This window comes from Hemiscyllium ocellatum, chromosome 15, assembly GCF_020745735.1.
Source record: "Hemiscyllium ocellatum isolate sHemOce1 chromosome 15, sHemOce1.pat.X.cur, whole genome shotgun sequence".
NCBI classification, from domain to species: Eukaryota; Metazoa; Chordata; class Chondrichthyes; order Orectolobiformes; family Hemiscylliidae; genus Hemiscyllium; species Hemiscyllium ocellatum.
In genome coordinates, this window is record NC_083415.1 from 6,907,545 (window position 1) to 6,930,737 (window position 23,193).

Sequence of the window (23,193 nt, forward strand, 5' to 3'; positions counted from 1 at the left end):
TGATTATAAGATAAGGTAATTTTAGGACAGGTCACTAATTGCTTGGTGAAAGTGGTACATAAAGTATTCTGCAGTGATGTCATGGCTAATTTGCTGCCAAGTTCCATAACTTTATCCATATCTTCTAATGCTTTTAAATAACATTTTCAGTCTCAAATATAAAATGTGCAATTGATTGAGCTTCATTCACTATTTACTGGAGAAACTTTCAAACGTCTACCACGTGTTGTGTGTACAAGTGTTTTTTAATTTCACTCCTGAAATTTTTGGCCCTAACCTTTAAACAGTTACCCTCCCCTCACCTTGCCCTAGCTTCTTCAACAAGCAAAAGTAGATTATCTTTATTTACCCTATCGGTACCACTTAGCATCATGAAAAATTCAATCAAATCACCTCTAAATTTCACGAAATTCAATCCCAGTTTGTGTAATCTCTCCTTGTAATTTAACTGTTTTGAGTTCAGTCATTCTGTTAAATCAATTTGGTAGTCCCTTCAAATCGAATATATCCTTTTTGATAAGTGGTAGTCTGAACTGCTCACAATATTCGATGTGGTCTAACCAGAGATTTGTATATCTGAAGCTTACCTTTTACCCCTTTGTACTCTGGTCTGGCTTATGAGCTTCCTTTGTTCCACTTTTAACTGCATTGAACTCTCAGTGATCCCAGGACTTCACTTAGCCTCAACTCTTTGTCTACAATGAGCCTTTCAAATTATTTTCTGCATCTGTTGTGACGTTTTAATGGTTGATGTTGTTACGATCACAGACCAGACTGCCAAGTTTATGTTATAATCTAGTTCGAGACCAGTAACATTTTTGTTAAAAGTAGTTTGAAATCCCAGCTATTTACTAAGATTTTCACTGCCCAGATTCCTCAGTTTTGAATAAACAAAATAAGCTTTATATGCAAAGTTGGAATAGTGAAAAAATCTGCAGTATATGTACAACTTATACTACTCAAATATCTAAAATTAACAAAAGGTAAATATGTGTTAATAAACAAACTGTGGCAAATTTATGGGCGGCACGGTGGCACAGTGGTTAGGACTGCTGCCTCACAATGCCAGAGACCTGGGTTCAATTCCCGACTCAGGCAACTCTCTGTGTGGAGTTTGCATGTTCTCCCTGTGTCTGCGTGGGTTTCCTCTGGGTGCTCCAGTTTCCTCCCACAATCCAAAAATGTGCAGGTTAGGTGAATTGGCCATGCTAAATTGCCCGTAGTGTTAGGTGAAGGGGTAAATGTAGGGGAATGGGTCTGGGTGGGTTGCGCTTTGGCAGGTCAGTGTGGGCTTGTTGGGACGAAGGGTCTGTTTCCACACTGTAAGTAATCTAATCTAATTTAAACTTTTAGCTTAATTTAAACAAATAGCAAATCCAGTCAAGAAAGGTCTCGTAAATTTCTCAGCAATCTAACCAGATGTAATTGACATTGTGAGTCACCAAATCTTGTTAAAACTTTGTCAGTTTCACAAGTTTCTCCAGTTCTTCACTTTTGAAGACATAACCTCGGAAATGCTTCACTGTCATTCTAACCTGGTCTGACCGAGTGACTATTTGTCTCCCGGTGGTTCAATCTCTCTTCCCTGGATGAAGTTTCTCAAGATTCCTGAGACAGTGTGCACACATCTACCATTACAATTTCAGCTGATACCATACAGCTAGACTGCTGCTATTGTGTTTTTCTGAGATTCAGTCATCCTCAACTGCACCAAACAAATATGACTTGTGGCCTTCCTTCATTCCAGTTTTAGCTGCGTTAACCATTGGTGGCTCCTAGGGCTTCTGTTAACCCTAACTGCGCAGAGCTCTGCAGAGAGCTGATAGGTAAGGCCATTGAACTCAGAGTGTGGAGAGGTTTGTGGGACTGGGATATTATAGCCATTACAGAAACATGATTAAGGGAGGGACAGGACTGGCAGCTCAATGTGCCAGGGTACAGGTGCTTTAGGCAAGACAGTAGTCATCGAGAGGAGGAGTGGGAGTTGCATTTTTGATTAAGGCGAGTATCACAGCAGTAATCGGAAATGAAAAAACTGAAGAATCATCCAGTGAGGCTTTGTAGGTGGAGCTAGGAAATAAGAAGGGGTTAGTAACATTATTGTGGTTGTACTACAGGCCCCCAAATAGTCAATGGGAATGCGAGGAATGAGTATGCAGGGAGACCGGGGAGACTTTCAGGAGCAATAGGGTTGTCATAGTAGGGGATTTTAATTTTCCTCACATAGACTGGGACTGCCAGATCGTTAGATGGGGTGGAATTTGTTAAATGTGTTTGGGAATGTTTCCTTAAGCAGTATACAGAGGGTCCTACTCGGGATCGGGCAAAATTCGACATACTCTTGAGAAAGAGGGCAGGACAGGCGACTGAGGTGATAGTGGGGGAGTACTCTGGAACCAGTAGCTAGAGTTCCATTCATTTTAAAATAATAATGGAGAGGGGAAAAACTGGTCTACAGGTTCTGGTTCTAAATTGGGGCAAAGTGAATTTTGATGGAATTAGACAGGAGCTTGCAGGGGTTGATTTGAGTGGTTTGTTTACAGGCAAAGGGACCTCTGGCAAGTGGGAGGCCTTTAAAAGTGAGATAACTAGAGTTCAAGGTCTATAAGTTCCTGAGAGGGTGAACAGCAAGGTTGGTGGGAATAGGGACCCTCTGAATGACAAGAGATACTGAGGCATTGACCAGAAAATAGGAGGTATGGCTCATGTACAGGCAAGTAGAAACAAGGGAATCCCTGAAGGTATATAGAGTATAGGAGTTTGCTGAAGAAGGAAATCTAGAGGGCAAAAAGGGGGCACGAGATAGCCTTGGCTGAGAAGATTAGGGTGAATCCAAAGAGGTTCTTTAAGTATATTAAAGGGAAATGAACAACTAGAGAGACAAAAGGACCCATCAAGGACCAAAGTAGACATATATGTGTAGAACCGCAGGAGATAGTATGGAAGCTATTATGGCAGTAATGTAGTTAACTTAGTGTTGCAATGTATGCCCGGGAGCATGTTACAGGGCTGCAGTAACAGATAATGGTAGTGCATTGTGATAGGTTAGTTAAATCACTGGGAGATGAGCTAATGCGGATGATGATGGTGTTGTAATGAGATAGGTTAGGTGTGATGGAAGGAACCAGTGTGGCAGACGATGATTAGTTTAGAAAGATAAAGCAAGCCAGCATGATTGGTTATGTTAATGTTATCCGATAAGTGCAGGGCCAAAAAATTGTATAAACTGGAGGAGAACAAAGAAATTGCGGGGAGCCAGGAAAGCCATTTTGCTGGCTCCCACAGCTTTGATTTTGCAAGATTACATTTTAATTTTGTAAAGGATTTTCTGTGTCTCCTAGTAATTTTTTATAGAACTTGGAGCGATTTTTCCACAACAATGGGTGAGGTCCTCAATGAATATTTTTCCTGTGTTTACTGTAGAGAAAGACGTGAAGACCTGGGAGCTTGGGGAAGTTAGTGGTGATAACTTGGAGACATCCACATCATGTAGAGGAGGTGTTGGATGTATTATAATGTATGAAAGTGGATAAATCTACTAATCAGATGGTCCTAATCAGATACATCCAAGAACTCTGCACAAGACTGGAGAACAAATTGCGAGGCTTTGGCTGATATTTCTGCATCATTGTTAGCCATGGATGAGATCCTGGAAGACTGGAGGGTAGCGAATGCTGTGCCTATATTCAAGAAGGGCTGCAAAGAAAAGCCTGGAAACTTTGGACCAGTAAGCCTAACATCTGTGGTAGATAGGTAACTTGAGAAGATTCTGAGAGATAAGATTTACATGCATTTGGAACGAAAGGGTTTGATTAGGAATAGTCAGCATGGCTTTGTGAGTGAGAGATCATGCCTCACAAATTTGTTGGAGTTCTTTGATGAAGTGACCAGAAAGGTTGACGAGGGCAGGGCGGTGGATGTAGTGTATATGGATTTCATTGAGGCCTTTGATAAAGTCCCACATGGTAGGCTGCTCCGGAAGGTCCGATCGCATGGAATCCAGGGCGAGCTGGCAAATTAGATACACAATTGCCGTGATGGTAGGAAGCGGAGGGTAATAGTGGAAGGATTCTTGTTGGAGTGGAGGCCTGTGACTAGTGGAGTGCCTCAGGGGTCGGTGTTGGGCCCATTACTGTTTGTTATCTATATCAATGATTTGAATGAGAATGTACAAGGCCTGATTAGTATGTTTGCAGGTGACAGTGAGGAAGGTTATCAGAAATTGCAGCAGGACCTTGATGAGCTGGGGAAGTAGGCCGAGAAATAGCAAATGGGTTTAATATAGATAAGTGTGAGGTCTTACATTTTAGAAAGTTAAATGAAAGCATGCGTTTCAAGGTGAATGGCACAGCCTTAAGGGGTGTTGTGGAACATAGACACCTTGGGGTTCAGGTGCATAGATCTTTGAAAGTGGAGTCACAGGTAGACAGGGGAGTGAAGAAGGCTTTTGACACACTGGCCTTCGTCAGTCAGGGCACTGAGTAGAGAAGTTGGGTAGTTATGTTTCAGTTGTACAGGATGTTGGTGATGCTGCACTTGGAGCATTGTGTTCTGTTTTGGTCACCTTGCTATAGGAAGGATGTTATTAAACTGGAAAGAGTGCTGAAGAAATTTACAAAGGATGTTTCCAGGACTTGGGATCTGAGTTATGAAGAGAGGTTGGACAAACTAGGACATTTTTCTTGACAGAGTAGGAGACTGAGGGGGTATCTTATAGAGGTGTATAAGATCATGAGAGGCATGGATAGGCATGAATGCACTAAGTCTTGTTCCCAGGGTTAGAGAATCAAAGAGTAGGGGGCATCAGTTTAAGATTAGAGGTGAAAGAATAAAAGGGAACCTGAGGGGCAACTTTTTTTATAAACAGGGTGGTACACATATGGAATAAGCTGCCAGTGGAAGTGGTTTAGACGGGTACATTAACAACATTTAAAAGGTATTTGGACAAATACATGGATAGGGAAGGATTAGAAGGATATGGGCCAAGTGCAGGGAAATGGGGTTAGTGTGGATGGACATATTGATCATGTTTGGGCCAAAGGGCTGTACCGTGCTGTAGGACTCTGTGACTCTCTAACATTAGCACTTCAACTGTATGGAGCCACCTTCTTTTGATGCTGTTTGAACTGTTATTAAGTAATCCTTAACTGATCTGAGTAACTGTATAAAACCAATTCAAGAGAGTCCTTCCCTTATTACTAAGCAGGATGAAATGTAACAAGCGTTACAACATCTTGTGCCCCAAATGTTTGAGTCTTCAGCTAACAAACTGTCCACAGCTCCGAACTTCAGTCGTCACAATGGACAGAGACCCCACCTCCCACCAGTATTCTATGGACTTTGTGTGTCTAGCTTTTACTGTAAGAAAATACCAACTCTGATGTTTTTGCTTCAATGTGGATGACCTCATGTTTGTGTACATTGAAATCATTTTGCTACAGTTTTGCTCGTTCATTTAATTTAACAATACCTTGCTGTAACCTTTCAATTCAATTTACACTACTTACAGTGCACTTGTTCTTTCTGTCATGACAGTATATTCGATTCCATCATCTAATTTGTTAATGCATACGGTTAAAGCCTTAAAACAGATCCTACTAATCATATTCTACCCATTATCCTACTCTGTTGCCTGCCAATCAGTTTGCCTAACTAGATCAATAATTTGTCTTCAATTACTTTAGCTGACTGTTTCTTATCAAATGCCCTTTGAAATTCATATAACAAACATCTGTAGACACTCAAAAGCAGAAATTAGTAGAGAAACTCAACAGGTCTGGCAGCTGGTGTGGAGAGAAAACAGAGATTAATGTTTTGACTCAAAACATTAACTTTTTTTTCCACAGATGCTGTCAGACATGCTGAATTTCTCCAGCATTTATTGATTTTTGTTTATTTCAGATCTCCAGCATCTACAAATCTTTGTTTTATTTATATGTAGACAATCTACTACATACTATTTTTTCAACCTCTTCAGAAAATTCAGTCACATTTATCGTGTATGACCTAACCTTTACAATGACATGTTAGCTTTCTCAATCCATGGAAAGCTTTTTAAGGCGTTCAATCAATTCATCCTAAATTATTTCATTCATGAGTGCTCTGCCTAAGAATAGAACCTTGGCTGATTGTTCACTGCTGTTTCATCCTGTGCTTCTTGGAAGTTTTTTGTCAGTCATGGTTTATTGTTCCCTTCCGCTGTTATGCCTTCGGCAGTTGCAGTGGACATCAAACCTACCTATGAGCTGCCGAGCCACTGAGTTAACCAGCCCCCATCCTCAACTGTAGTTTCTAGTAATTTTCCAACAACAGGTGTTAGGCTTACTGTTCAATAATTCCACAACCTTCCTGTCTTGGCTTTCTTAAGTAGCAGAGTGATATGTGCAGATTTTGGAATCTAAAGATATGGTTTGCACATCAACGACCTTTAGAGGGTTATGGTGAGGTCACCCACACTGTTTTCCTGTACTTCCTTTAAAACTCTGCGATGGAAATAAACTATCTGATCCTCTTCCTGATCCTAACTTGTTTGAAAGCAAGAATTTCCTATTAAAATCGCTCTGTCTTTGCCATGTGCTTGCCTACTACTTCTCAGCTTGTGTAGGAGATTCATGTTGAAATTTTATTGCAAACCTAAATGCTTTTCTTAATTTTAATTGCCTACATTGGGCTCAGTGGTTAGCATTGCTGTTTCACAGTGCCTGCGACCTGGGTTCGATTCCACCCTCGGGTGACTGTGTGTGTGGAGTTTGCACATTCCCCTCATGTCTGTGTGGGTTTCCTCTAGGTGCTCCAGTTTTCCCCCACAGTTCAAAGATGTATAGGTTAGGTGGATTGGCCATGGAAAAGGCAAGGTTGGGGTGGGTCTGGGTGGGATGCTCTTTGGAGGATCAATGTGGACTCAATGGGCTGAATGGCCTCTTCCATACTGTAAGGATTCTATGACGCATCAGATTCTTCTTGAGCACTGTTCCAATTTGGCCTGCTCCTCGTTGGTTTTAGGAAAATGATTGGACACACTGAAAATTTCTGTAGCTTTCTGCCATAAGCTCATCTGTTTGGTCTTAACTTGTTTGAAAGTTAGAATTCCCTGTTAAAATTGCTCAGCCTTGGCCACATGTTGCCCAGTACGTCACAGCTGCTACTGTCCTGAAGGTCTGTACTGAATTTTCATTGCAATCTACATACCTGTCTGTTTCTTCATTTTACTCAAAGTCTTCACAGCCTGTTTACCTTCCGTTAGCTCTCCTTATTGAAGTGACTTCATCCTTACTCATTAAAGTTGCTCCTCCCCCTACCATTTCCCCTTATGATCTTATGTATATGTTATGACCTGTTAGATTTAGTTCCCAATCCTGACTGTCTTATAGCTGTGGGTCAGTAATGGATGACGTCATACCCTTCAGGTGGCACTGTTGTTCACTTGTTCTTTTGGTTTCTTAATTACTTCATATTTTGTTTAAGGAGTCCTTAAGAAGCTCTCCTTTAGCTGTGATGTTTTATTCACATGTTTCTTATCTCTCTCTCATGGTTTAATCATTTTACATCTTTCAGTTTCCCTTTTACTTATACGGCCTAAAACATAATTTTTGGCTGTTATCTTCCTCTGTTTTTTAGTTATTTTTGAACTGTTGATTTAATTTATTATTAGTCTTCCACATGATCTCTTCTCCATTACTCACATGGATTTTAGCAAGGCTTTTAACAAATCCTGTAGATCCAGAGGCAGGTAGCAAGCTGGAGACACAATTAGCTTGATGGCAGCAGACAGATTGACTGACGTTTTTTGGCAAATGGAAGACTGTTTCCAGTGCTGTCGGTGAGGATCAGTACTAGAACCCCTGTTTCTTGTGGTACGTATTAATGGTTTCAATTTAAAAGTAAAAGGTTACGATGAAGAAGTTATCAGACAACACAAAATATTGGCTCTTGAGTTTGACTGTGGGAGGCAGGAAACTGCAGACTGCCGGAAGAAATCAGTGAAGTGGTCAGCTCGGGGAATAAAAAGCTACAAATGGAATTCAACCCAGAGAAATGGGACCTGCATTTGGGGAGGTTAAACAAGGCAAAGAAATACACAATTAACGGGATAACACTGAGAGGTATAAAGGAGGTGAGGAGCCTTGGAGTGAATGCCCATAGACCCTTTAGCAGGACAGCTGTGGACTCGATAGGCTGAATGGCCTCTTCCATGCTGTAGGGATTCTGTGATGCATCAGATTCTTTTTGAGCACTGTTCCAATTTGGCCTGCTCCTTATTGGTGTTAGGAAAATGACTGGGCTCACTCAAAAAATTCTGTAGCTTTCTGCCATAAGCTTATGTTTGGTCTTAACAGCAGGGAGGTTCTATTGAATCTATATGAAACACTAGCTAGGCCATGACTTGAGTGTGTGGGCTATTCTTGTCACTATTTGCACTAGGCAGAGTACAGAGAAGACTATTGTTGACAGGACTGGAAAAACACAGCTATGAGGAAAGGTTGGATAGGCTGAAGGCTTACTTCTTGGAACAGAGAAAGCTGAGGAGAGATTTGATTAAGACGCACAGGTTAGGAGGGACTGCGATAGATTAAATGTTCTTTCTGTTAGCAGAGCAGTCAGTGACCAAGGGAGCATAGCTTTAATGTGAACGGTGGAAGGATTACAGGGGAACTGAGCAAAAGATTTTCATCCAGTGCTTAAGGGAGTTTGGAGCTCATTGGCTAAATGAATATTAGAGGCAGAAACTTAACTCAGTGAAATGTTATAAGAAGGTTCATCTCAGGTTCCTTAAGCTCCAAACGGACCAAGTGCTTACAATGGGATTACTTGTGTGGCTCCCTTCTCGGCTTGTGTAAGCATGACGGTCCAAGTGGTCTGTTTCTGTACCATAGGTTTTACTACATGTTTAAATTATTCAACAAATCTGAAAAGAAGGAGGAATGTGCAAGGATGTGATGGGAGAACAGAGGAGTGACAAAATGTGACTCAAGAGGCCCAACAAGGGCATGGTGGTTCAAATGATCTTCCCATGACCTTTGAAAAGTGTCAGGCCGGGGAGCAAATTAACTAATAAAACCATTTTCATTTGCGTTTTTTGTTAAGAAACAAGATCAAAGAGAGAGAGAAAAGAGTGTTGGACTAGGCTCAAAGTCCTGAAACCCAGGGAAGGGGAGGTGACAGGGTTGGAACTATGAGATTGAGTTGAAGAAATTCCAATATTACATTCAACTGTGATGAGGTGCACACGGAGCTGGCCTCCTTGAGAACTTATAGGGAAGTTCGGTCAGCTGGGGGTTGCTCAGGATTTTCTCTGATCCCAGCCTGTTTTGTAGATAGTTTATTTTGTGTTTGCAGGGTTGGGGATTGGGGCTGTGACCCACTCACTCACCTACCCAGCCTGACAGTCCCATACTCATCCACTTACCCTGCCTTCCAGTCCCTCACACACACACACACACACACACACACACACACACACACACACACACACACACACACACACAGAGCCTTCCAATCCTCACCCACCCACCCAGCCTTCCAGTCCCTCACTCACTCACCCACCCACCCAGCCTTCCAGTCCCTCACTCACTCACCCACCCACCCAGCCTTCCAGTCCCTCACTCACTCACCCACCCACACAGCCTTCCAGTCCCTCACTCACCCACCCACACAGCCTTCAAGTCAACCCACACAGCCTTCCAGTCCTCACCCACCCACAGCCTTCCAGTCCCTCACTCACCCACCCACCCACACAGCCTTCCAGTTCCTCACTCACCCACCCACCCACACAGCCTTCCAGTCCCCACCCACCCACACACACAGCCTTCCAGTCCCTCACTCACCCACCCACTCACACAGCCTTCCAGTCCCCACCCACCCACACACACAGCCTTCCAGTCACTCACTTACCCACCCACCCACACAGCCTCCCAATCCCTCACTCTCCCACCCACCCACACAGCCTTCCAGTCCCCACCCACCCACCCACACACAGCCTTACAGTCCCTCACTCACCCACCCACACACACAGCCTTACAGTCCCCACCCACCCACCCACACACAGCCTTCCAGTCCCTCACTCACCCACCCACCCACACAGCCTTCCAGTCCTCACTCATCCACTCACACAGCCTTCCAGTCTCTCACTCACCCACTCACCCACTCAGCCTTCCAGTCCCTCACCCACCCACCCACCCACAAAGCCTTCCAGTCCCCACCCACCCACCCACACACAGCCTTACAGTCCCTCACTCACCCACCCACACACACAGCCTTCCAGTCCCCACCCACCCACACACAGCCTTACAGTCCTCACTCATCCACTCACACAGCCTTCCAGTCCCTCACTCACCCACTCACCCACTCAGCCTTCCAGTCCCTCACCCACCCACCCACCCACCCACAAAGCCTTCCAGTCCTCACCTACCCACCCACTCACACAGCCTGCCAGTCCTTCACTCACCCACCCACCTACCCTGCCTGCCAGTCCTCACTCATCCACCCCGCCTGCTAGTCCCTCACTCACCCACCCACACACACAGCTCTCCAGTCCTCACTCACCCACCCACACAGCCTTCCAGTCCTCACCCATCCACTCACCCACCCCACCTTCCAGTCCTCACCCACCCACCCACACAGCCTTCCAGTCCTCACCCACTCACCCACCCCACCTTCCAGTCCTCACCCACCCAACTACACAGCCTTCCAGTCCTCACCCACCCACCCACCCATATAGCCTTCCAGTCCTCATCCACCCACTCACACAGCCTTCCAATCCTCATCCATCCACCCACGCAGCCTTCCAGTCCTCACTCACCCACCCACGCAGCTTGCCAAGCCCTCTCTCACCTATCCTGCTAGTCCCTCCCTCACTCACCCATGCTGCCAGTAACTCACTCATCTGCCCAGCCTGCCAATTCCTCACTCATCCACTCACTCACCCACATCCCCAGTCTATCACCATTTGATTTCCCACCACCCACCCCAGATATTCACCAGCCCCATGCTGACATCTTGTCTAACACTCATCCTCCCTTTAAAAGCCCACCCTACTCTCACAACTGCTGATGGCCCACCCGATTCCCATCACCACCACGTCCTCCCATCCCAACAACCAACCAACAATGGTTTAACAATCACTCACCCCACTCCTGATGACTCCCAACAGTCTCCTCTCCCCAACAGCTCTCATCTGCCCCTTCCTGATGGTTTAGCTGACATTTCACCAGATTTGTAGCCCATCTGAATCTGAACCCCCTCCCAACCCCATGATGGCTTCCTGATTTTTATTCCCCTCCTCTACAAGCTGGTATCTTCCTCTCGCCCTCCCATTCCCTATCCAGCAGACTCAGGCAGAGTTCAAACTGTTCACATTTCACATTTGCTGCTTCTGCAGTCAAACACTTCCTCACCCAAGTCTGGTGCTGATAGGCTCAATGGTGAACCCCATAGGTGACTTATCAACACCAAATGCTGGAGAGAATTGACCTCTGATTGAAGGAACAGATTCTTGCAGGTACATTTGCCTGCTTTGCAATTGTTCTGAGTGACAGAAAGGAACAGAGATTTTGGGAAGGAGTTTTAGCCCTTGCACCTATAAACATGGCTGCCAGTGGAAGAGTGAAAGAAGTTGAGGTTGCACTCGTGATCAGAATTGGAGGATTGCAGACCAAGAGCCGATGTACTTCTGCTTACAGTGGTTTGCAGGAAGTGAGGAATAAAGGATAACTTTGTACTGTGAGAAAATGTTCATAAACAGTAAAATACTCTTCAGACATTATAGGAAGAGGCCAAATCCCTGAGTTCATTTGTGGGTGAGGTTCAGATCACTGTATTTGAGCTGCTAATGTGAGAACACTGTGATTTCTGAAGATGATTGTCTGTGATCTGTATAAATATATTTTGCTTTTTTTCACAGTGTGAGACACCATGTCCTCTGTGTATTGTGCCTTTTGTGTACACCTGGCTGTAGAGCTGTTGCTGAACAGTGTGAAAGCTGCCACTTGTTTTCTCCTTTACAGCTCATTCTTGACTTTCTCACCGGTCAGCGGCTCCTTTGAAGCAAACCCTCCGTTTGGTGAAGAGCTGATGGACTCTATGGTCACACACATGGAGGTGAGGGTCTGAGGTGTTAACCTGCACTGTCAAAACAGACCAATGCAGGACAAGGCTGTATTGCACAGAGAAAGTGTTCTGTTTAAAAGGACCTAGAACTTTAATAGCAAATTGTACAGCCCCATATCTGATGACATCACTGGACAAAAATAATCATTCCTGTTTGGAGGTCATATCATGATGAGAGTATGTTTACTATATTCAGTGTAACATCTTGCCTGCAGATAGGTTTTATCGTACAATGGATGCGGAGAGGTCATCAGAACCAATCATGGTTGGCCCAATTACTGAATTCATTGGTGATGGACTGAGAAAATCTGTTGAAAATCCCTATCCATCCACTGTAAAGCAATTAGGTAACTTATGGGATGTTCCAAACTCTTAGCTCAGAATTCTCTGCTTTGACCTTGTTGGCCAGTAATATGCTGAATGCCACATTGAAAGGAAAAAACCCTCATTAGCACCTCTCGGATGCTATTCCAGGAAGTCCACAGAGGCAGAAAGATTAAGCTCTCAAATTTAACTTCACTCCTTTATCCTCAACTTAAGTGCATGGTCCCAAGCTCTGCCCAGTCCTAACAACCCAACTGACTATGCTGTAAATAATTGAAGACTGAATCGGAAGGATTCAATGTGAATTGAAACCCAAGGGATAAAGCCTATTGTATACTCGGTGTACCTAGGCCAAGATCCTCTTTGCTGCACGTCTCTGTGCCATGTGAAGAGTCAGGATGTTCTGTTGAAGTGGGATGGGGATAGGCATTACGACTCAACTCCACAATGCATTTTCAGTGACCATTCCAAGTTTTTCTCCCTTAATTGCCATGTTAAGCTTAAGCCACCCATTCTACATGAAATCTTTGAATTTGTGTACATGACTGTACACTTACCTACACTGGAGCACTTTCTGGAAAGAGACAACTCAGCATTCTCAGGTGAGAACATTTTAAAAATTACAGCTTTTAATATTTTGAAAATGGCATCAATTTTTATGTATAAATCATGAACTATCTGATTACCATAGGTTTGCACTGACTATAATTGGTTATCATGCCACTCAGGCTCCTGGAATTGCTTGATATGAATGATGTGACTCGTGAGCATCGTTCTCTGTGTGCAGCATGGTTGAGTAGCTGGTCTGAGAGTCTGCGCTTGCCAATTGGCATGCTGATGCCATCCGCTTTCTCCAGCTGCTGTCTTGCATGGATCTCAGAGGTCCACACAAGGGCTGGAGAAACTAGAGAAAGTAGCTTGTGAGGAGTTGGATGTGCTGGACATGCTGGCCCGATTTTCATCTCGGAAGCGGAAATCAAGAAGTGAATGCGTCTGTCACCAGGCTGGCTGGAAACAGGGTTTTCCACCTGCCATAGCCTAAAAGGTATGGAGATAGGATTACCACTGGAGGCAGCAAGCATGGACTGGCCAGAATAGCAGCTTAAAAGGCCTGGCTCCATTCCCAAAACACATGGACCCATTACTTCCAATGGAGTCAGAGGCAAAGCTTGATCTGTGCTCGGAAGGTCTTCTAATCAATTTTAAACAGCTGTCCTCATCATTCCTTTCCTCACCCTCACTCAGTGAACCTATAAATCCCAATCTCTACTGGCCTTACCCCACTCATTTGCCATCTCATCCCCAATCCCTCATGCATACAAAGGAGCACAAAAAATTAGGAACTCCTTAACCTGTCAAGCCTGCTCTGTCATTCAATAAGATCATAACTGCTCTGTTTACTTCACATTCCTGCTTACTCCCAATAACCTTTCACCTCCTCTGCTTATCAAGAATCTATCTACCTCTGTCTTAAAACTATTCAAGGATTTAGTTTCTACTGCATTTTGAGAAAGCGTCTACAATCTCCTGTGAGAAAAAGATTTCACCTCATCTCTGTGAAACCTAGATCTTGATTCTCCCCCAAAAGTAAGCTTCCTTTCCATGTCTATCCTGTTTAACCCGCTCTTAATCTTCTAAACTCCACTGGATGTCTAACCTTTTCTCATAAGACAACTTCGCATTCCGAGTCTAGTAAACTTTCCCTGGACTGCTTCCAATACATGTACAATCTACAAGGAGAGCCAATAATGTACACAGCACTCTAGTTATCTCACTAATGCCCTATATAACTGAAGCATAACCTCCTTACTTTTGTGTTCTGTTTCTCTCACAATGAATAATAATCTATCAGCTTTTGAAATTACTTGCTGTATCTACAAGTTAGCTAATTGTGATTAACGTGCTAGGACATCCAGATGCCTCTACATCTCAGTGCTCCCACCATTTAGGTAATATGTTTACTCGTTATTCTTCCTGCCTATATGGATTTTTTTCTCATTATTTCACATGATGCTCATCTTCAACACTATCTATGTCCCTTTATAGCTCCTTATGTCCTCTTCAGAAACTTACTTTCCTGTCAACATTCATGTCATCAATAAAATTAGTAATCCTATTGATACCTTTATCGATATTCATATATGTATAATTGTGAAAAAATGAGGATCCTGCATTGATCCCAGTGACACACCACTCGTTACATCTTGCAAACCAGAAAATGTCCCATTTTTGCCTGCACCAGTTAGCCAGCCAATCTTCTATCCATGCCAATATGTTAGCCCCCTTCAACTTGAGCTTTCATTTTCTGCAATAATCTTTCAAATGGTAACTAATCAAATACCTTGTAATCTAGATGCAGTATATCCACCACACGTAACTTCCTCAAATAACTCAAATAAGTAGGTTATGCATGATTTCCCTTTCACAAAACTATGTCTGATTGCCTTCAATGATTCCATGTGTCCTGCTATCACATCTTTAGTAATGGCTTCTACTAGCCTGATATTTCCTCTTTTCTGTGTCCTGCCCTTTTTGAATAAAAGAGTTTTTTGAATCCAGGAATTTTTAAAAATAAAATCCAATGCATCAGCTATCTCACTAGCTATTTATTTGCTCTAAGATGAAACTTATCAGGACCCAGGAACTTGCATGCGGCTCCAACAATTTACTCAGTACTACTTCCTCGGTTTTTGTATTTTTCTTGGGTCCTCACTCCCTTCCTGTTCTCAGTTTACAACTATATCTAGGATATTACTTGAATCCACTATAGTAAGACTGATGCAAAATATTTATTCAATTTACCTGCCTGCCACCTCCTTATTTTCCATTATTAATTCCACAGACTCTCTGACTGCAGGATCAATGCTTGTTTTGTTAACTCTTTTAACGTATCTATAGAAGTTCTTACCATTTGTTTTTATATTTCTCCATTTCTCTATTTTTTTTCACTTTTTATTAATCTTTCAGTCATTTAAAAGATATTCTGTCCAATAATGTGCCACTCATCTTTGCATAATCATACAGTGTTTCTTGAGATTTGATACTATCTTTAACTTCTTCAGACACAGATGGTGGGTCCACTCTTAGAATTTTAATTTTTTTGTTGGAATTTATCTATTCTGTTGTCTTCTAAAATATCCACTTGAATGTTTGCCATTATATCTCTATTGATATATTCCTTAACCTAAGTTACTGGCTCACTTGAGTCAGCTGCGCTTTCATGCCTGCTGGATTGTTCTTATTTCAACTTAATACACCCGTCTTGGACCCACACTTGTTTCCCTCAAACTGCACCTGTATGCTCAATACTAATTGTACAATATCAAGTCTAGTATATCCTGCTCTTTGATTGTCCCCAAAACGTATTCTTCTAAGAAACTAACTATCCCAAAAACATTCATGAACTCCTCATGTAGGCTACCATTGCTACCTTATTTTTCTAGGTTATATATTTATATTTTTATATATATATATATATATATATACACACACACACACACACACATATATAAATCCCCAGGATTATCATCATATCTTTCTGCCAAGTTTTGGTTATTTTGTTTTCTGTTATAATACATCCTACCTGTCAGGAGATCTGTACCCCTTCCATTTGTGCCTTCTGGCCTATATCGTTTGTCATCTCTACTCAAAACACTGCTACGTCATGTTTCCTGAACTGAACTTATCACTTTTTGTTGGATTAATACATTAATAATGAAGTTATGGAGCTATCAAAGCCCTTTATTCTTCTTAAAATCATGGACCATTCTATATTAAAGTTCTGGTCTATTTCCTCTGCAATTGTCTCTCTGTAATGGTTACCAGAACATACTTATTTATTTCTATTTACACTGTCATTTCATCTATTTCGTTTCAAATGCCACATGCATTCGGATACAGAGCCTTTCATTTTAATCTTTTACAATTTCTGAAACCACTGAACTGTTTTGTTTATTTACTCTTAGTTTTGTATTTCTATCTCTGTCACAGCCTGCTGATAATTTCCAATATTAATACTTTTGTTACTTGCTTTGTCTCTAGGTTTTGATGTATCATATCTTCCAAAACTTGATACTTTGCCCTACTATTTAGTTTAAAACTTTCTCTACTTCACTTGATACGCAGCTTGGTGGGGCCTCAGCCCAAGTGAGTTCAAATGTAGACCATCCCAATGGTACAGTAGAATTGGTGCCAGTGCCCTGTGAATCTGAACCCACTTTCTACAACACTAGTCATCTCTGTAATCTTATTTGTTGCATGCCAGTTTATACATGGCTCAATAATAATTCCAAGATTTTTACCTTTGAGATTCTACTTTCTGATTTCATCCCTAGGTCTTCAAATTGCCAGTGCAGAACTTGCTAGCTAATTCCAGCCCTTAGAAAATGTCCTGAACCCTTGCACTGGACAGGCAACACAGCTGACTGGACTATGCAGAGAACTATGTCAATCCACCTCACTATACCTTATGATGACTATATTCCTTTTTGTCTGCCTACTTAAATGGCTTCCTGTACTATGGTGCCATTGTTAGTCAGCTCAATCCTGCAGCTCTGTCATCCAGATAGGCTGAAAGGATGTTAAAATGTTTGACAGTTCCAAAGGCTGACGCTCCTGCAATTCTGCTTCAGCTGCAGTCACACAAGTCTGTGCCTAATGATTGATCAAACCAGAAAACCTTATTGTAAGGGATGTGACTATCTCCTGGTGATAAATATCTGGGTAATTTGCACCCTCCCTGATGTGTCAAAATGTCTGTAGCTTGAACTCCAACTCAGTGACTCTGAGTTGAAGCTCCTCAAGTCTCAGACATTTACTATACACACATTAGCTCTGAATCCTACTGGCCTAATGGAGTTCCCACATGCTGCAGCTGTGTCACATGACTTCTCCTGCCACATTTAATACGTTTTCATTAACTACTTAATTATTTTATTTAAGAATGTGCTTTCCTTTTTATGTGTTTTGTTAACCCTACCACCAATCCTCACCCTATTTTCAATCTTAGGAACAGTACCGTTCTCAATCAATTGCAAGGTACTCCCCAAACTGCCAGTTTCTTTCCTTATAGCAAGATGAGAACCAATTCCCATCAGGTGAAAAGGTTAGAAAATAACCAAGAGCACCTACTTTCCCAACCCACTGCACTCTTCTCAAAGTCATAGTGGTAAGTTGTACTGAGATGCCTGTACTTACATGTTGTCAGTTGTTCAATCCCAGTACATAAAAACAGTTTAATTAGATTCCTTAATTACATAACTCTCAAGTGCCCTCAGATAGTATGTATATCCCAACTTAAATTGGATGAGCTTTAGCATTAACTAATAAATTACAGTTAAATGTGAAACACAAACAAAGTTAGATTCTTAAGAAGAAATTAAGACTTTCCTTGTTTACCCAATTCACCGAACTCTGCTGAAAGTCAGAATAAGTCACATTGAAATGCCTCTCTCATATGCTCACCTCACTTACCTTCACTACTTCACACCTCTGAGTCCATTCCCCTACCCTCATCTGTCAACCATTACCAGTTTTGTGAACAGAGCTTGCAAGCACTATCATAATGGTTGAAGTGTTAAATAGTGCATAAAACTTTCCAAATAAATAAACTATGAAAAAGATTCCAGCATCCATAACATGATTAGGAAGTTGGCTTGTAGCCTGGAGTTCATAAAACTCCTCAGTAAGCAAACAGTCAGCTGTGTAAATAGAGTCAGCCACTTCTACAGCACTTCTACAACACTTCTACAACACTTAGACAATTGGATTGTAGCCAAGAGTCCATAAACATCGCTATTAAATAAATTGACCTCAGAACTGCTATCCTGAGCAAATCCTTGAGGCAAAAGAGTCAAAGTCATAGGGAAATAAAAACATTGTTCCGTATTAGTGTGAAACAATCTACCTTTTCATCCATTTGATGAACGTTTTTAACTGACTGGAAATCTTTTTCACATTTATAATGTTGGTCTTTTACTTTTCTACTCATCAGTCGCCATTATTGAATGACAATACAGACTCAGTGGGCTGAACGGCCTAATTTCTGCTCTTATGTCTTATGGTCTTATTGGTAACAATCTGACAAAAATGTTGTTTTATGGGAAGCTGCATTGTCCAACTGCTGCACTGTCAGAACTCACTATGGTGTACATAGGTACAACTCATGCTACAGCATTTAGCAGTAGCATGCAAACAGTTTCATTTACCTTAAACTCTTCTTCCCTCCAATTAATATAAAACCACACACCTGCTATAGTCTGGCCACCTTGTGAAAATGAAAGATCTTAGCCTGATTTGGCTGGTAGGGAGCCCACAATGATGTTAAGTAGGTCATTATTAGGAGTCGGTGTGGTTTCAACCCATGCTCTGTCTCCTGCCATGCAATATGGCATTAGGGGGAAATGGAAACAGAATTTCCAGCTGTCCTCCTGGTAACCAGTTCTTTGCTACTCTGTGTCTTTTTGGTCCCATTTCAGGACTGTGAAATCTGGCTCATAGGGGTCAGGTGTTGGCAGATTATTATTTCTGCTGTCCAAAAAATTTACTTATTTCAGACAGAGACTGGATATTAAATAAGAAATCTGCCAACAGTGTTAAGTAATTTAGGAAGGTGGTAGTGGCAGAGGAACTGAACCCGAATCATTGTCCATGCAATTATCAAAGATTAAATCACCTTGCCTTCATTTAAAGTCATTAAAAAGAGAACTCTGTTTCATTTGTATTATTATTGTCCTAGCAATTATATTTTAGTGGCAAATTTTAACAACAACCTATTCCTTTTAATTCTTCGAATGCTGAAAACATTCAGCTCCTTTAGCCTGTTTCTGCCTTGAAATTGAGTTGTGTCTAATCTGTATCTACCCCAAATCCATCAGTTTAAAACATTCAATTGATCTCCATCTCAATGGTGTTTTCGGGAAGAGTGTTGTAATGTCCACTATCCTTTGTGTGTAGAAGTGCTTGTTGATATCATGCTTGAATGGCCCAGCTTTAATTTGAAGGTTATGCCCCTTGATGTGGATTAGCTACTTCACAGCTACTATGGTGGAAGCAAATGCTGCCAGTGCTGACCATTGTGCAAAGAATGTAATACTTCAGCCTGCCCAGTATTCTGCTTTTGGAAAATAATTTCCTACAATACCAGTGACTATATTTCACAATATTTTGCTGGCAGTGAATCCCTTGCGATGTCCTGAGGTCATGAAAAATGCTTTGTAATCTTGCCCTTTCGTTTAATGGAAAGTGAGATGGTGCATGAGGATTGCTGTTAATTTCCTCAGATCGTATTCAAATTAACATTCTTAGTATTTAGATAGCGCTGTAAAGGAAGTAAAACAGCCAAATGTACCTTGTAGGAGCATTATTAAGTAGCATTGAACAGCAAACCATGTTAAGGCAGATGGCCAAAAGCAGAGGAACAGCTTCAAGATAGATAGTGACGCAGAAAGGTCTGTGGTAGTAGAGGGAAAACAGATGTGTGAGAGGCCACAATTAGAAAAATCCAGAAATCTTTGAGGGTTGTTGGGCTGGAGGAGATCATGGGGATAGGAAAGGGCTACACCACCAGGGATTTGTTCACAAAGATGCTGCATATCACTGCATGATCAGCTCCCTCCCAAAAAATAGTCATACTGGACTTGCAAATGTAACGCTATTTCTACCTCCACAGATATTTCCAGGCATACTGAATTTCTCCACCATCTTCTGTTTTATATCAGTCTCCTCCTTGCACTTTAACCTATATATGTAGTTAATCTAATCATTGCCCACTTCAATTTCCCATGATGGCACATTCTTCAATTTAAAGGGAAGGTGATGGGCCTTGTGGTATTATCAGTGGACCTCTGGTTAATCCAGAGACCCAACTCATGGTCGAATCCTGTCACAGCAGATGGTGGAATTTGAATTCAATAAAAGTCTGGAATTAAGAGTCTAGTGATAATGATCATTGTTATTTGTCTTATGATAACCATGAAACCATTGCCAATTGTCTGGAAAAACCCATCTGGTTCACTAATATCCTTTAGGGAAGGAAACTGCTGCCCCTACTTGGTCTGGCCTACATGTGACTCCAAACCAATATAGGTGACTCTTGACCTCAGTTAGGGGTGGGTGGGCAATAAATGCTGATCTAGCCGTCGATGCCATTGTCCTCTGAATGAATACAAAAAGTAAACCTTGGATTTGTGTACCCATTTTACTGTGAAAAGTGATGAAGGACTTTTGCCCGAAACGTCGATTTCGCTGCTCCTTGGATGCTGCCTGAACTGCTGTGCTCTTCCAGCACCACTAATCCAGGATTGTTCATCAACCTAGTTGGAGGGGCAGGCATGTGGAAGGCTGTCTAATTAAGCGTTTCTTCTCACACAAAGCATGTAAGAGCCAAAGCTCCCACTCCCACCCAGCTTCTACTGCGTCCAGTGTTGTAGCTTAGCTGCCTGTCTGCCATTATTAGCAAACAGTCCAATCTGTGTCAACACAGATGTGATCCCAATATTCACTTCCTGTGAAAAACACAAGAGTGACATTTTTATTAATTAGATCATCGCAATAATTAGCAGACTGTTAGTTAAGCAGAATAGCCTCTTTTTCATGAAAGGGATAGTTTTCATACTCAGATTTTTCAGATGCATTCGAATGCATCCTTCTACACACGCTTAAAAGGGCTGTCATGGTGTGGTGATAGTGTTCCTATCTCTGAGCCAAAAGGTACAAGTCCCACCTGCTTCAGAGGCATGTAATAACAGCAATGAACAGGCTGATTAAAACAAAAATCCACTCTTGCCAAATCAACATTTGAAATTTAGTTTTGAATAAATTGTTTAACCAAAATGAAAATAATGACTAATGTCATCCATTAGGGCAGATGCTTTTTTTCTCGTGTATTGTGACATTGGATGCTTTCCACTTATTGCTTTTTTCAGAGTTTGGGAAGTTTATTGTCTCTAAGACCAAATACTGTTCCTTAACATTTGACTCCACTTGTCATATTTAAGCGTAGAAAACAAACATATAATATTTATTTAAGCCATTAGTTTTACATTCAAACCTACTTCGCACCATTATGATCATAGAAGCACTCGCACTTTCAGTGTCTCTTCTATGTCTGTTTCATTTTTAGTAACTCGATCAATTTTCAAACTTGTTCAACTCTTTGAGGAATAGCTACATGCTATTGGGTATTTACATTGTTTATTCATCTATCTAATAGGAAGAAACAAGAAGTGAGGATCCGATTTAGCCACACAATTTGGAACAAAATACAGAAAGTCTGAAATCTTTAAATAGTACAGTCCGTATAACTAATAATCCTCTTTCAAGTCCTCAGTTTTCTCAGCATCATGTTTCGTCCTTACCTGGTCTGACCTACGTGTGACTTAAGATCCACAGCAATGTGGTTGACTCTTAACTGCCCCTGGGTAATTAGGGATGGGCAATAAATGCTGGCCTAGCCAGTGACCCCCTCATCCCATGAATGAATTAAAAAAAAGAACACAACCTGAACTTCTATGTTGCCACCTGAGACAGCACCCCAAACTTCCCATAACATCACTGTGAACCCCATTATAGCTCAATCCCAGATTCATAAATTGAAACAATAACCAAAGTTACATATCAAGGTATATAACTAAATGCTGATGGAGAAACCATAAAATGATATTGCAAATAGAACAATTGTTTGATATCCCAACACAATAATTTCTAAATCATAGGCCAGTAACATAATTGCAAAATGATACACCAATACTGTAAAATGTTATAGTGTTAATTTATGGATTAGAAACTGGACGGAATAACGACATTTGAGTTGCTGTACATAGTTAAGATGTTCTTTGCACTTTTTAATTTGCACTATGAAAAGGTAGAGGTTATTAATCATTCTCACTGATGATGTGGTTTTCTGTGATGATGTAAAGTTATCTCCCAATGTCATAGTGCAATCATACCATATATCAAATTAAAATAATTCAATACTCTAATATTGATGCCTGATTTCATCTCTCTGGTAAACAAATACGTAGTCTAAGATTATGGCTTGATTCATAAAGGGAGTCAAGATTTAAATGATCTACAGACTTATTTGCTCGTACTTGCACTCTAGATGGCGCTGTTTTGAAGACTATAGGATGAAAACAATCGACTGACTACCAGATAAAATACTGGAGGGTGAGATCATTTCCATGGATTTCTGAAAAATCATGTCAGCATTATCAACACAACTTCTAATGATTTTGAATTGGCTGGAAGAATCTTCAGGGATACCTTTGGAGTTAGTTAAGGCGTCAGAACCAAAACCCAGAAAACAACATGATTGACTTGATCAGAGCAACAAGGAGACCATGAATTATTCTGTGGAACTTAGAGCCTTCATCAAACATAGTTGGAAGAAATGTCTTCAAAGGCAAAGAAAGCTGCGTAGAACAATAAGCATAATGACCTTGAAGAAAGTGGAGGATATCCAGATGATTGTTGACACATGATATGTAATGCCGCTATGAGATGTTGCGAATCACCTGTAGCCTCCTGACTGAAGATACCAGTCTCTCATTAGTGTTGTTGGTCATACCATATTAACTGACATAGCTACATTTTGGGTAGCTGGACATTTTAAGAGCCTACTTAACCAGACATCTTGCAAAGAAAATAAATCATAAATCTAGGCTGTTGGTCATGTCTGTTGCTGTAAAAGCTCTTTTTGCTTGAGATCATTAAAGCAATAAAATTCATCAGTAGTACCTGGTTCAAATGCTGTGATTGCGGAGA

The 23,193-nt window shown here is 41.5% G+C and overlaps 1 protein-coding gene across 2 annotated transcripts in view; it reads left to right on the top strand.

Annotated features, from left to right (window-relative positions):
• Positions 1-23,193, top strand: part of pcif1 (phosphorylated CTD interacting factor 1) — a 112,233-nt gene that overhangs the window by 82,404 nt on the left and 6,636 nt on the right. Inside the window, exons 14-15 of one of the 2 annotated variants that reach the window (XM_060836254.1) lie at positions 12,003-12,096; positions 22,532-22,612. In XM_060836254.1, coding sequence (XP_060692237.1) covers positions 12,003-12,096; positions 22,532-22,546 — 109 coding nt within the window. In that variant the 3' untranslated portion in view covers positions 22,547-22,612. Of the gene's footprint in view, positions 1-12,002; positions 12,097-22,531; positions 22,613-23,193 lie in introns of those variants that run through there. The other variant, XM_060836253.1, reaches the window with a different exon arrangement.